This window comes from Neoarius graeffei, chromosome 1 (assembly GCF_027579695.1).
Source record: "Neoarius graeffei isolate fNeoGra1 chromosome 1, fNeoGra1.pri, whole genome shotgun sequence".
NCBI lineage: Eukaryota > Metazoa > Chordata > Actinopteri > Siluriformes > Ariidae > Neoarius > Neoarius graeffei.
The window spans coordinates 81,217,960-81,230,441 of NC_083569.1; the positions used below are offsets into that span (position 1 = coordinate 81,217,960).

At 39.4% G+C, this 12,482-nt stretch overlaps 1 protein-coding gene across 3 annotated transcripts in view; it reads left to right on the plus strand.

Moving 5' to 3' along the window:
* Window positions 1-12,482, plus strand: part of svep1 (sushi, von Willebrand factor type A, EGF and pentraxin domain containing 1) — a 283,771-nt gene that overhangs the window by 158,869 nt on the left and 112,420 nt on the right. For all 3 annotated transcript variants that reach the window (XM_060937264.1, XM_060937110.1, XM_060937184.1), the window contains 10 exons: window positions 2,136-2,267; window positions 4,433-4,624; window positions 4,810-4,931; window positions 5,031-5,136; window positions 7,873-8,064; window positions 8,218-8,451; window positions 9,563-9,724; window positions 9,953-10,114; window positions 10,316-10,477; window positions 11,538-11,626. In XM_060937264.1, coding sequence (XP_060793247.1) covers window positions 2,136-2,267; window positions 4,433-4,624; window positions 4,810-4,931; window positions 5,031-5,136; window positions 7,873-8,064; window positions 8,218-8,451; window positions 9,563-9,724; window positions 9,953-10,114; window positions 10,316-10,477; window positions 11,538-11,626 — 1,553 coding nt within the window. The remainder of the gene's footprint in view (window positions 1-2,135; window positions 2,268-4,432; window positions 4,625-4,809; window positions 4,932-5,030; window positions 5,137-7,872; window positions 8,065-8,217; window positions 8,452-9,562; window positions 9,725-9,952; window positions 10,115-10,315; window positions 10,478-11,537; window positions 11,627-12,482) is intronic.

Consider the following 12,482-nt stretch of genomic DNA (forward strand, 5'->3'; position numbering starts at 1 on the left):
TTTCCAGAGGGGCTCTATTTTTACACTGTAAACGTTTAGCAAAGCCAAATATGGTGAAATGTAGGTTTATTGGTGTAATAAAATGATGAAATCATAGAACATCAGACAGCATCCAAGAATCAGAAGAAGAAGAATGATGAAAAGCAGCAGATTATTTCAGGAATGAATGTATGTTTTTCTAACAACAGAGAATAACATTAACTCGCTTGATTGATTGATTTGATTTTCATTACATACAATTATATTTGAGGTGGTAATAATTTGACTCATGAACATCATCACGGGTTTGGATGCAAGTGCAAATTTATTATAGATAGACAGACTTTTATTGCTATTGTAATGTACAAGACCAGTACAACGAAAATGTGTGTGTGTGTGTGTGTGTGTGTGTGTGTGTGTGTGTGTGTGTGTGTGTGTGTATATATATATATATATATATATATATATATACACATACATACATACATACATATATATATATATATATATATATATATATATATATATATATATATATATATATATATATATATATATATATATATGCACACACTACTGTTCAAAAGTTTGGGGTCACCCAGACAATGTTGTGTTTTCCATGAAAAGTCACACTTTTATTTACCACCATAAGTTGTAAAACGAATAGAAAATATAGTCAAGCCATTTTTCTGGCCATTTTGAGCATTTAATCGACCCCACAAATGTGATGCTCCAGAAACTCAATCTGCTCAAAGGAAGGTCAGTTTTATAGCTTCTCTAAAGAGCTCAACTGTTTTCAGCTGTGCTAACATGATTGTACAAGGGTTTTCTAATCATCCATTAGCCTTCTGAGGCAATGAGCAAACACATTGTACCATTAGAACACTGGAGTGAGAGTTGCTGGAAATGGGCCTCTATACACCTATGGAGATATTGCACCAAAAACCAGACATTTGCAGCTAGAATAGTCATTTACCACATTAGCAATGTATAGAGTGCATTTCTGATTAGTTTAAAGTGATCTTCATTGAAAAGAACAGTGCTTTTCTTTCAAAAATAAGGACATTTCAAAGTGACCCCAAACTTTTGAACGGTAGTGTGTGCATATATATATATATATATATATATATATATATATATATATATATATATATATATATATATATATATATATGAGTGATTCCACGCTTATGGGTACTGAAATGAGGACATGAACTTATTTTTAAAAATTCACCTAAAACCATTTCTTTTTTTACCATCAGGTCACAAACATGTAATCTTTAATGAATGATATGTTAAAAGATAACTTTAATTTTCTGAGATGTAATAAAAACATATTTATATGCCAAAGTCAAGCTTATGAGTTCCAAAATGATGTCTGTTACATTACTTCTGTTACGATTGTCCATCTCGCGTCTGTTACAAATTAATTACAATCTAGCTATATACCATGTTAATCTTATTGAAAGAATGTGTATGTTTATTCTACTACACATGTTTATTAATTATATTTGCTAAAACATCACCTTCCTATGTTTCAAAAAGTAATTCTCCATTGTTAAAATTGAGAATATATATGTCCACAACACTTCTGTTACGTTCTGACTTTGGCATATAAATATGTTTTTATTATATCTCAGAAAATTATATATATATATATATATATATATATAATCAGGTGATAGTTCAGGCAATCAACAAATGGGAAACTCAATAAACTAAACACAGTGGGCCAAAATCAGAAGAGTGTGCACTCAGGTTTTTAAAGTAAACTATCACTAGTGATTAGCTAGGAGTGATACTTCACAATGAACTGAGGTTTGTGCTGTATATAGTGAACTCATGATTCGGACCAGGGGTGTGCGTGTATGTGATTAGATGTTTGAGGAGGAAAGTGAAGTAAGTGGTCATGTGATAGATCAAGTGATAAGCCATAAAGTTTTTGTTATTTGCTGGATGATTCAGAAAAATTGAGGTTGCGTTTACACACTGAGCCAATGTAACAAAAATGTTGACTTTTTAGTAAATTTGTTGAATGAATTTATTCCAAGCCATGTACATACTGTTAGTGTGTAATACAACTCATATGGATAATGGAATGTCATTTTCTATTACATTTATCCATTCTTATAAGTGTAGTGTCTGCACTGTTCCAGGTGCTCCCTTGAACGTCTCCAGCACCCACTCCTCTGGTGATACCTTTCCTGTTGGAGAGACTGCAGTGTATTACACGGCCACAGACCCCTCCGGCAACAACCGCACCTGCGAGCTCATCATCACAGTGCAAAGTAAGGACTGTTACAGACTCGCTGTTGTTCACACTTTACTCTTTTTAATAGTTTAGTATAGACCCCTTCGCATGTTTGTAAACAAACCGACCGTTGCCAGGATGCGCACGTAGCCTGGACCCAGAAACAATGGTGCTGCCCATAGACCGGCATTATGAGCTGTCAGATTATGCCAAACAATTGTCATTACAAGATCGAGAATGCTACATAAATAAGTTAACTCTAACAAGTGGACATCGCCTACCGGATCCGCATTTAATTAAAGAGTGGACGGACGATGTTAGTAAGTTCCCTGGTACACAATGGCCAGATATATACTCCAGATATGTACCTTATTGACAAGACTTCAGTGTACACCCACGAAAAACTTCGTGCCTACAAGTCTTTAGACGCATATGATTGTGTTATGTGCGGGCATGTACAACTTGATTAACAATGGGACATTCATATTCATTTTGTTTTAATCAAATTATGCCAGTGATGTGATGGCAATGTGGCTTTAGCTACAACAGCAAATACCAACACTAAACAGCAATTTGCAGGAGGTAATGGCATGAAAGGAATGATAGTGTAAAGAGTGCAGCTAAGAGAAATCAGAGCTGCGTAAAAAGCGAGAGGCAGAGAGCAGAAATGAAACTGAACGGGGCGGGAGCTACAGTAGGTTAGAGCAGTCAGCGTAAGTTGGCATTTAGAGTGAGGGCACACAATTTTACCTTTCCATCCCTGCTTTAAAATTGTGATTTTCGGCATACACAAATAATGATGGCACAAAATCTGGACTGCTTGAGTCAAGCGAGACCTCTCCTACAAACAAAATTGCATGCAAAGCTAAGTTAGCATGCTAACAATATTCATTACATTGTGTAACTATGACCCAGCTAATCAGACAAACGCTACCAAAGTATTTTGCTACATCAATAAACGAAGACTAGAAAGAATAAAAAAAGAAAGATTTAATAAATAGCCTGATCTTGCCTGTGATGAAGTGGGCGCTGCAAACCCGCGCATTTTTGATAGTGTTTTCATCCCAGTCTACATGTTTGATGGCTTGTAGTCATAGACGTCGGCGATTTTTTTGGAATGGGTGAGATCCTGCTGGAATTCTGAACATTTTAACCCCATCACTGCTACGATTCTGACACCCGAAAACACAACAACTAGGCATTTCTGAGTCTTTTTTGGGTCCAGGCTGCGCGCGCAATTTCCGCTTACATATGAATGACGTTTACTGCGAAGGGGTCTATTACTGCAGTGTCCAGCTTCATGGCTCCAAAGTGGTTGACTCTAAGGGGCAACATCTAACTTCTGATATAATCTAAAACTTTTCGGCTGCTTCCATTAGGGGGTTCCACAGTGGATCTGTTCCACATATTTGATTTGGTTTACACCAGATGCCCTTCCTGACACAACCCTCCCCAATCTATCTGGGCTTGGGACTAAGTATGCACTGGTTTGTACAACCCCATAGGGAGAACATGCAGACTCCACACAGAAAGGCCCCCATCAGCCATGGGGTTCAAACCCAGAACCTTCTTGCTGTGAGGTGACCGTGCTAACCACTACACCACCGTGCCATCCTGATGTAATCTAAAACCTGATTGGTTAAATTAATTTATAGAAATACAAACTGTCCTAAGTCTCCCTGCCCTCCCTTATCCAGTATGTGATGGCACACAGTTTAACAACAACTTGATCAAAGTTTGACTTTCAATCTGTGGGGAAATCACAAGGTTTTAGACATCTTTATGCAGACTGGCTGTTTTTACCACCACATTTGTTAAAATGGCTCCATATACAACACAGTCTTTGCAGGAAGATAACCAAGACAAGCAAGCAAACAAGAATTTGCACATTTTTGATGAACTATAATATTCATGAATAAATTTCAGTTTGAGTGAAATATATTCATGGTTTCTTAAAGGTGTTAAAGGATGTTATGAACAGAAATCTGTTTGGCCAAAAACTGATTTGGGCTGTTTGCCAGAATTCAGCTTCAGGGACATCCGATGAGTTTTCCAGATACACACATTTATAATTTGTGTGTGTGTTTACCAGTTATACTTTTTTTCCTTGACATTGTTCCCCTCAGCCCACTCCTTAGGATTTCTGCAAAACTACTCTGCTGTGTATAAATTCCTCATGTTCCTGATGTATCTTATCCACAGGTTCCACATGTGATCAGCCATATGTGCCGGTCAATGCAAATTTCTCCTGCTCAGAGGAAGAGAAGGGGGTGAACTGCACCCTGGTCTGCAGAGAGGGTTACAGTCTTACGCAGAACGCAGTGCACAACTATTTCTGCCCCAATAATGGCCGATGGGAACCACCACGGGCTCCGGACAGACCAGACTGCTCCCGTGAGTATCCTCCCTCTGATAACTCGCTTAATTTCTCTGCCTCATGCTGTTGTTCCCACTGGACTGTAGGAATTCAGTTCATGTGTCATATTTCAGTATTTATTCCACATACAACTGTAGGTCTGTAAAGATTGTTTACTTGAAAGTTTTCTGGGGTTTTTTTGTTTGGTTGATTTTTTTTTTAGAGAACAGAATAGCCAATAGCGGCTTCAAGCCCTTTGAGATGCTGTTCAAAGCATCACGCTGTGATGATCCAGAGCTGCTGAAGTCCTTCACTGGAGATTTCACTAATATTCTAGGAGATATAGTAAGATTACACACACACACACATGCGCACATGCGCACACACACACGCGCACGTGGCCTCATCATGTGTTGTTTTTCTCTAACACCTACAACCCTACAGGTTCCTAAAATGTGCAGCGGAGATGAGGTCAGCTGTAAACTGGAAGTGATGACGCAAGGACATTGTCTGGAGTACAACTATGACTATCCAAACGGATTTGCTATTGGTGAGAACCCACCGTCTGCACGGACTCACACGTGTTTCATAAATTCTGTTGAGACATTTAGTATTTTAAAATGTTCCATTTAAAGCAGAATAACAGAGTGGGACCAGCAACCCCCAGGGGTTCAGGAAGCTTAGCCAAGAGGTCCATAACTTTCTAATGGTCCATGGTGTTCGAATAAAACACCAGAAAAATAAAAGTTTGCAAAATAAATTGTGGTCCATGGGTTTTTCTTTTTATAGTTAAACAAGACCCTAACTGTAAGTTTTGAAATCTGTCTCCATCTACTTACTGTCAAGAAATACCTTACACACTGTTAATGTTGTTAGTTAACCCTCATCCTACCATGCTATTTTACACCTTAATCTTACCATGTGGGGTCCGTTTGGACCCTAATACTTTTCTTTAAAATTAAAGCTTATAAAGACAAAATCACCAGATAAGTTTTGTTCAGAACATCTTGTATTAATAACAGCAATACACTAAAGGGCCCAAGGCATAAAGAACACACTTAACCTTCATCCTACCAGCCAATTTTACATACACAAACTACCAGGCGGGGTCCGTATGGACCCCAGGAGGGAATACCTTGAAATCAATGCAGTAAGAACCAATTCAATGCAGCAAACAGACATAACTTTATTAAAGAACAAAATCCATTATAGCTGAATATCAACGATGTATTATAAATGTAATAACATTGCAGTAATATTGCAATAACTAGCATACATGTAGCAAATTATAGCGCCACAAAAAAAATTGGCATTATATACATGATTTTTGCAGCTCATGCAGCTGTAAAACATTCTGGATTACAACTTAGGTCTTTTCTTACAGAATTTAAAACAAAAAAGTAATTGTAAAATAATTTAGGGCTTTTGTTTTGCAGCCTGTGCTTATTGCAGCAGTGGGGTCCACACGGACCCCAAGAAGGAATGCCTTGGTAGTTTCATTATGGAACATAAAAGAAATAAAAGAAGTTAACTTTCAGTGTGCTATTCAATTATAAAATGAAAGACAGATAAACTTTACTCTGGGGTCCGGTTGGACCCCAGTAACAAATTAATTATACCTTCACAATGCAAAAAGCTGATCTTCCGGTGCTTTAGTGTTTTACAGTAATTAAGACATAAATTCCGACAAATTCATAAAACGGTGAGGCAGTATGTCACATATTTTTAAAATGGCAAACAAACATATAGGTGCGGGGTCCAGATGGACCCCACTTGGTAGGATGAAGGTTAATAGCAACAGCCTGAAAATTGAGTTGCAAATTTAGAATTCAACTCCATGCATACAGTGTCTTGCAAAAGTATTCATCCCCTTTGGTGTTTGTCCTGATTTGTTGCATTATGAGCTGGAATTAAAATGGATTGGGGGGGGGGGGGGGGGGGGTTTATCACCATTTGATTTACACAACATGCCTACAACTTTAAAGGTGCAAATTGTTGTTTTATTGTGACACAAACAATAATTAAGATGAAAAAAACAACAGAAATCTGGAGTGTGCATAAATATTCACCCGCTTTCATATGAAACCCCTCAATAAGAGCCGGTCCAACTAATTCACTTCATACTGTAAGTCACATAATTAGTTGATTAAAACCCACCTGTGTGCAGTCAAAGTGTCACATGATCTGTCACATGATGTCTGTATAAATCAACCTGTTCTGGAAGGACCCCGACTCTGCTGCACTACTAAGCAAGCAACATGAAAACCAAGGAGCCTCCAAACAGGTCAGAGACAAAGTTGTGGAGAAGTATAGATCAGGGTTGGGTTATAAACAAATATCCCAAACTTTGAATATTCCATGGAGTTTGCCCAACAGCATGTGGCAGACTCCCCAAACACATGGAAGATTCTCTGGTCAAACGAGACTAAAATTGATCTTTTTGGCCATCATGGGAAATGCCATGTGTGGCGCAAACCCAACACCATTCCTACCATTCCAAGCATGGTGGTGGCAGCATCATGCTGTGGGGATATTTTTCATCTGAAGGAACAGGAAAGCTGGTCAGGACTGAAAGAAAGATGGATGGCACTAAATACAGGGCAATTCTGGAGGAAAACCTGTTTGAGTCGGCCAGAGGTTTGAGACTGGGACGAAGGTTCACGTTCCAGCAGGACAATGACCCTAAACATACTGCTAAAGCTACACTGGAGTGGTTTAAAGGGAAACATTTAAATGTCTTGGAATGGCCTAATCAAAGCTCAATCCAATTGAGAATCTGTGGCATAACTTGAAGATTGCTGTACACCAACGCAACCCATCTAACTTGAAAGAGTTGGAGCAGTTTTGCCTTGAGGAATGGGCAAAAATCCCAGTGGCTAGATATACAAAGCTAATAGAGACATACCCCAAGAGACTTGCAGCTGTAATTGCAGCAAAAGGTGGCTCTACAAAGTATTGACTTTGGGGATTGAATACCTATGCACACTCCAGACTTCTGTTTTTTCATCTTAATTATTGTTTGTGTCACAATAAAAAAAACAATGTGCACCTTTAAAGTGGTAGGCATGTTGTGTAAATCAAATGGTGCTAACCGCCCAAAAATCCATTTTAATTGCAACTTGTAATGTGACAAAACAGGACAAACACCATGGGGGATGAATACTTTTGCAAGGCACTGTGCCTTGAAGCATTAAATAAAAGTATGGGTAAAATGTAATGGCTACTTAATTTGATGCTATATGTTTTGTATTCCCACATCTCTCTCTCTCTCTCTCTCTCTCTTCAGGTCCAGGAGGATGGAGCAGTAACGGTCAGGACTATACTTACTTTGATAGTGGTTTTTCTCCAGATAATCAGCGCACCCGTCTCCAGCAGGACGGTGTGTTCTACCCCCCTTCCACCTTGAAAAGGAAACGTCATCGTGAGATCTTAGGGCCCACACGTGACCAAAAGATCCAGATATACTTTAATATCACTGGTAAAAATATTACTTTTCTATAAATTGATCTGCAGAAAAAACACTTTATCAACTAAAAAAATCATAAGTACTGGTTAGTAATCTCTCCTAATACTGATCTAAACATTTTAATACAAAGCCTTCTGTTCCCCCAACATCTTTCCTTTCTCCCAGCAAGCGTCCCACTGCCCCTGTCGAGGAACCACTCATTGGAAGTAGCCAATCAAAAGCGACTCTTGCGGACACTGGAGTTACTGACCAATCGGCTGAAGAGGACACTGAGCAAACAGCCATTGAGCACATTTCATGTATCCTCTGAGATGATCATTGCTGACTCTAAATCTCTGGAAAGTAAGAAGGCTTCTCTGTACTGCCGCCCAGGATCTGTGCTGAAGGGCCGCATGTGCGGTGAGTTACTGAGCTTCCTGCTTCACATACCAATTTTTTTTTAATAATACACTTTGTACATTTGTATTTTCTTTACAAGTTCTGGTTGCACACTTTTCAACCATATCTATCTTTTTGGTAACATTAAATAAATGTGAAATGTACAACCAATAAATAAATTATAAAATTCATCTTATCTGTTGATCACTCCATGTGCCCAATCTCTCTATGCGAACAGTGCAAGACTGGATATGATATAACTCATGAGGTGGCAAGTTCATTGCTGTGAAAAGCCCAAGCTGAGACATTAGCTAGTTAGCAACATGGCATGAGTTGAGCTGTATCATGTCTCTGCTGAGAGAGTTCTCAACACTGTAGTTGATTATTTTCCTCTAACAGCATGCCTCATTGGGGCGGCACGGTGGTGTAGTGGTTAGCGCTGTTGCCTCACAGCAAGAAGGTCTGGGTTCGAGCCCCGTGGCTGGCGAGGGTCTTTCTGTGTGGAGTTTGCATGTTCTCCGCGTGGGTTTCCTCCGGGTGCTCCGGTTTCCCCCACAGTCCAAAGACATGCAGGTTAGGTTAACTGGTGACTCTAAATTGACCGTAGGTGTGAATGTGAGTGTGAATGGTTGTCTGTGTCTGTGTGTCAGCCCTGTGATGACCTGGCGACTTGTCCAGGGTGTACCCCGCCTTTCGCCCGTAGTCAGCTGGGATAGGCTCCAGCTTGCCTGCGACCCTGTAGAACAGGATAAAGCGGCTAGAGATAATGAGATGAGATAAGATGAGCATGCGTCATTGTGTTTTATTCCTTAATTAGAATATTTGAGTTGATTTAGGTGACTGTATATTTTCTATACAATTCATTCAAATTATGATTTTAAGTGACCTGTTTATATTGCCTAAAGCACTTTAATTGTTATTTTGTGGTTATATAAATATATTACTGTTATAATTAGTCTTAATTGAATTATTACTATATGATTAATATGCACTCGGGTGTTTTGCAATTTCAGGTATATTGATAGATCACTTGGGTAATAAAACTTTAAATGGTTCTCTGTGCTAAACCGAAAAGCACCCAGCTGTAATGGTGAGAGGGTGAACTGAAGCCTCTGTCCTGTGTGTCCTGTAGTGCAGTGTCCAGTGGGGACGTATTTCTCTGTGAACTACGCTGAGTGTGAGAGCTGCAGGAGGGGCTCATATCAGGATGAGGAAGGCCAGACAGAGTGTAAACAGTGTCCAGATGGATTCTCCACCCCTTACCTTCACTCTCGCAGCCTGTCCGAGTGCAAAGGTAGGGGCTTGAGCCAAGCCAGAATTATGCCACTGAGCAATGCAATTAAGGAAATTTTAGGTATTTTTATACCCTGACCTCTAGAGTCATGACCTCTATCCATTCAAAGTTTTAGTCTTTGAGTTGAAGCATTTGTGTGTACTGCAATGTCAATGTTTAACTTTATGAAATGTTCTGTATTAATGTTTATTATCTGTGCATGGGTTTGGATTGTGTGTGTGTCTTCAGCACAGTGTAAGCCTGGCAGCTCATCACTAAGTGGGCTGGAGACATGCGAGTCATGTCCTTTGGGTCAGTACCAGCCTGGTTTTGGCTCACGCTCATGTAAATCCTGTCCTCCAAAAACCTCCACCGTTATCCGAGGAGCCATGGACCAGAGTGAGTGCGGAGGTGAGCTTCATCTCTGTTACACAGCAATTATCCAGTTCAGCACTATTCCCTGTCTGTAGCGCAGCAATAGACACATTCCTCTTCTCTAATCTAACCTCATCACTCAATGTCTTCACCTCACCTCCTATTTCTGTCTCTCCTTTTTTTTTCCTGGTCTCATCTCCTCATTGTCCCTATTTCATTCTCCATTTCTTTTTCTAGTTCCATGCTCTGCAGGTCATTTCTCCCGTACTGGACTGGTCCCATGTTACCCCTGTCCTCGTGACTACTACCAACCTGAAGGGGGACGATCCTACTGCCTTTCCTGCCCCTTCTATGGCACCACCACCATCACAGGAGCCAAGAACATCCAACAGTGCTCCAGTATTCCAACTTTATTGTTTGTATTCACACTCTCAGAAAACAAAGTGCATTATTGTACTTTTAGGGGTACAACCGCTTGTCACTGGGGCAGGACCCTCTAAGGTACTTATTTGTGCCCTTTATATACTGATTGGGAACATATATGTACCTTTTTGACCTTGAAAAGGTACACATAGTTACCTTGAGCCTTGGGGGGTACATGAGTATAGATTGTACCTTGGGGGACAGAAATGGACTCCTAGTGGACCCCTATTTCTGACAATGTATCGTAAATAAGGTCATAAACATGTGTTTGTAACAGCTTATTGGGTGAATCCCAATGATGTCCAATTGAATAAAAAAGATTTGCTAGAGTGGATAATTTGAGTTCATAGTCAAATAGAGTCACGGGGAAGGCATGGCCTAATGGCTAGAGAAGCCGCTTTAAGACCAAAAGGTTGCTGGTTTGATTCCCTAGAACCACATGAATGGCTGAAGTGCCCTTGAGCAAGGCACCTAACCCCAGGCTGGTCTGGGTATGTTGTTCTGGATAACAGCATCTGATTAATGTAACGTAGTGGTGTAAGTTATACCTCTGTTTGTACTAGTCAAAGATTCATCCTTCATTCTTTTTTAAAAACATTGCCAAGGCTTCCCCTTCCCCCAAAACTTGACCCTACTTCTAGGTTTGCAGCTGGAGGTTAACGTCTAATCCAGCTATGGCATGCATTACTGACCACAGTTTTTCTAAGGCGTCTTTTATATTATCCATTATGTTTGATAAATATAGAAGCACTTTTATACATGACATTCATTACACAAAATTTTCTCCCAAATTGACTGTTAATGTTCATGTTTTTGACTGGAAGGAAGTTTGCTTTCCTGATAACGCCGATAGACTCGTGAGGAAGATTCTTCTAACACTCAAGGAAAATTAGCTGCAGACTGGAAAAGATGATGAGGTTGATAAATGCCTCAGGATAATCGATTCCAGTTCTGATGGCAGACATGTCTCTCAACTGCTGGATGCATCTGATTTTCTTTTTCTTTCATCTGTTTCTTTTTTTTTTTTCATTCACAGCATTTGGCTCTAGTTTCTTGCCTAAGGAGGAAAGTGTAACAACTGCTCCAGAAACTCCTGTGATAAGAGAGTATCAGGCCAGCAGTCAGGCAAGTGTGCTGTAATGATTTACAGCTACTTTACATTTTGGAAAGCATCACAGTCCTTAAAGCTTTATAGAAGAAATAAAACACTTGGGTGTGCTGTTATAGGAAAATAATTAACAATGGGAACAGCCTGCTTTGTTCTTGGGAATAATCTTGTTTTTTGGACATCCACTAAATATACAACGTAACTACAAAAGATTAAACATCTTGACATATTGTAACAGACATTGTCTCAAGAAGCAGCAGCTAAACTGTTGAACACACTACCGTTCAAAAGTTTGGGGTCACCCAGACAATTTTGTGTTTTCCATGAAAAGTCACACTTTTCTTTCCCACCATAAGTTGTAAAATGAATAGAAAATATAGTCAAGACATTTTTCTGGCCATTTTGAGCATTTAATCGACCCCACAAATGTGATGCTCCAGAAACTCAATCTGCTCAAAGGAAGGTCAGTTTTATAGCTTCTCTAAAGAGCTCAACTGTTTTCAGCTGTGCTAACATGATTGTACAAGGGTTTTCTAATCATCCATTAGCCTTCTGAGGCAATGAGCAAACACATTGTACCATTAGAACACTGGAGTGAGAGTTGCTGGAAATGGGCCTCTATACACCTATGGAGATATTGCACCAAAAACCAGACATTTGCAGCTAGAATAGTCATTTACCACATTAGCAATGTATAGAGTGGATTTCTGATTAGTTTAAAGTGATCTTCATTGAAAAGAACAGTGCTTTTCTTTCAAAAATAAGGACATTTCAGTGATCCCAAACTTTTAAACGGTAGTGTACATTTTATAAAAGATGCATTTTCATGACCAGTCCTAAACTTAATAACAATCTCAGTTGACAAACAGTACT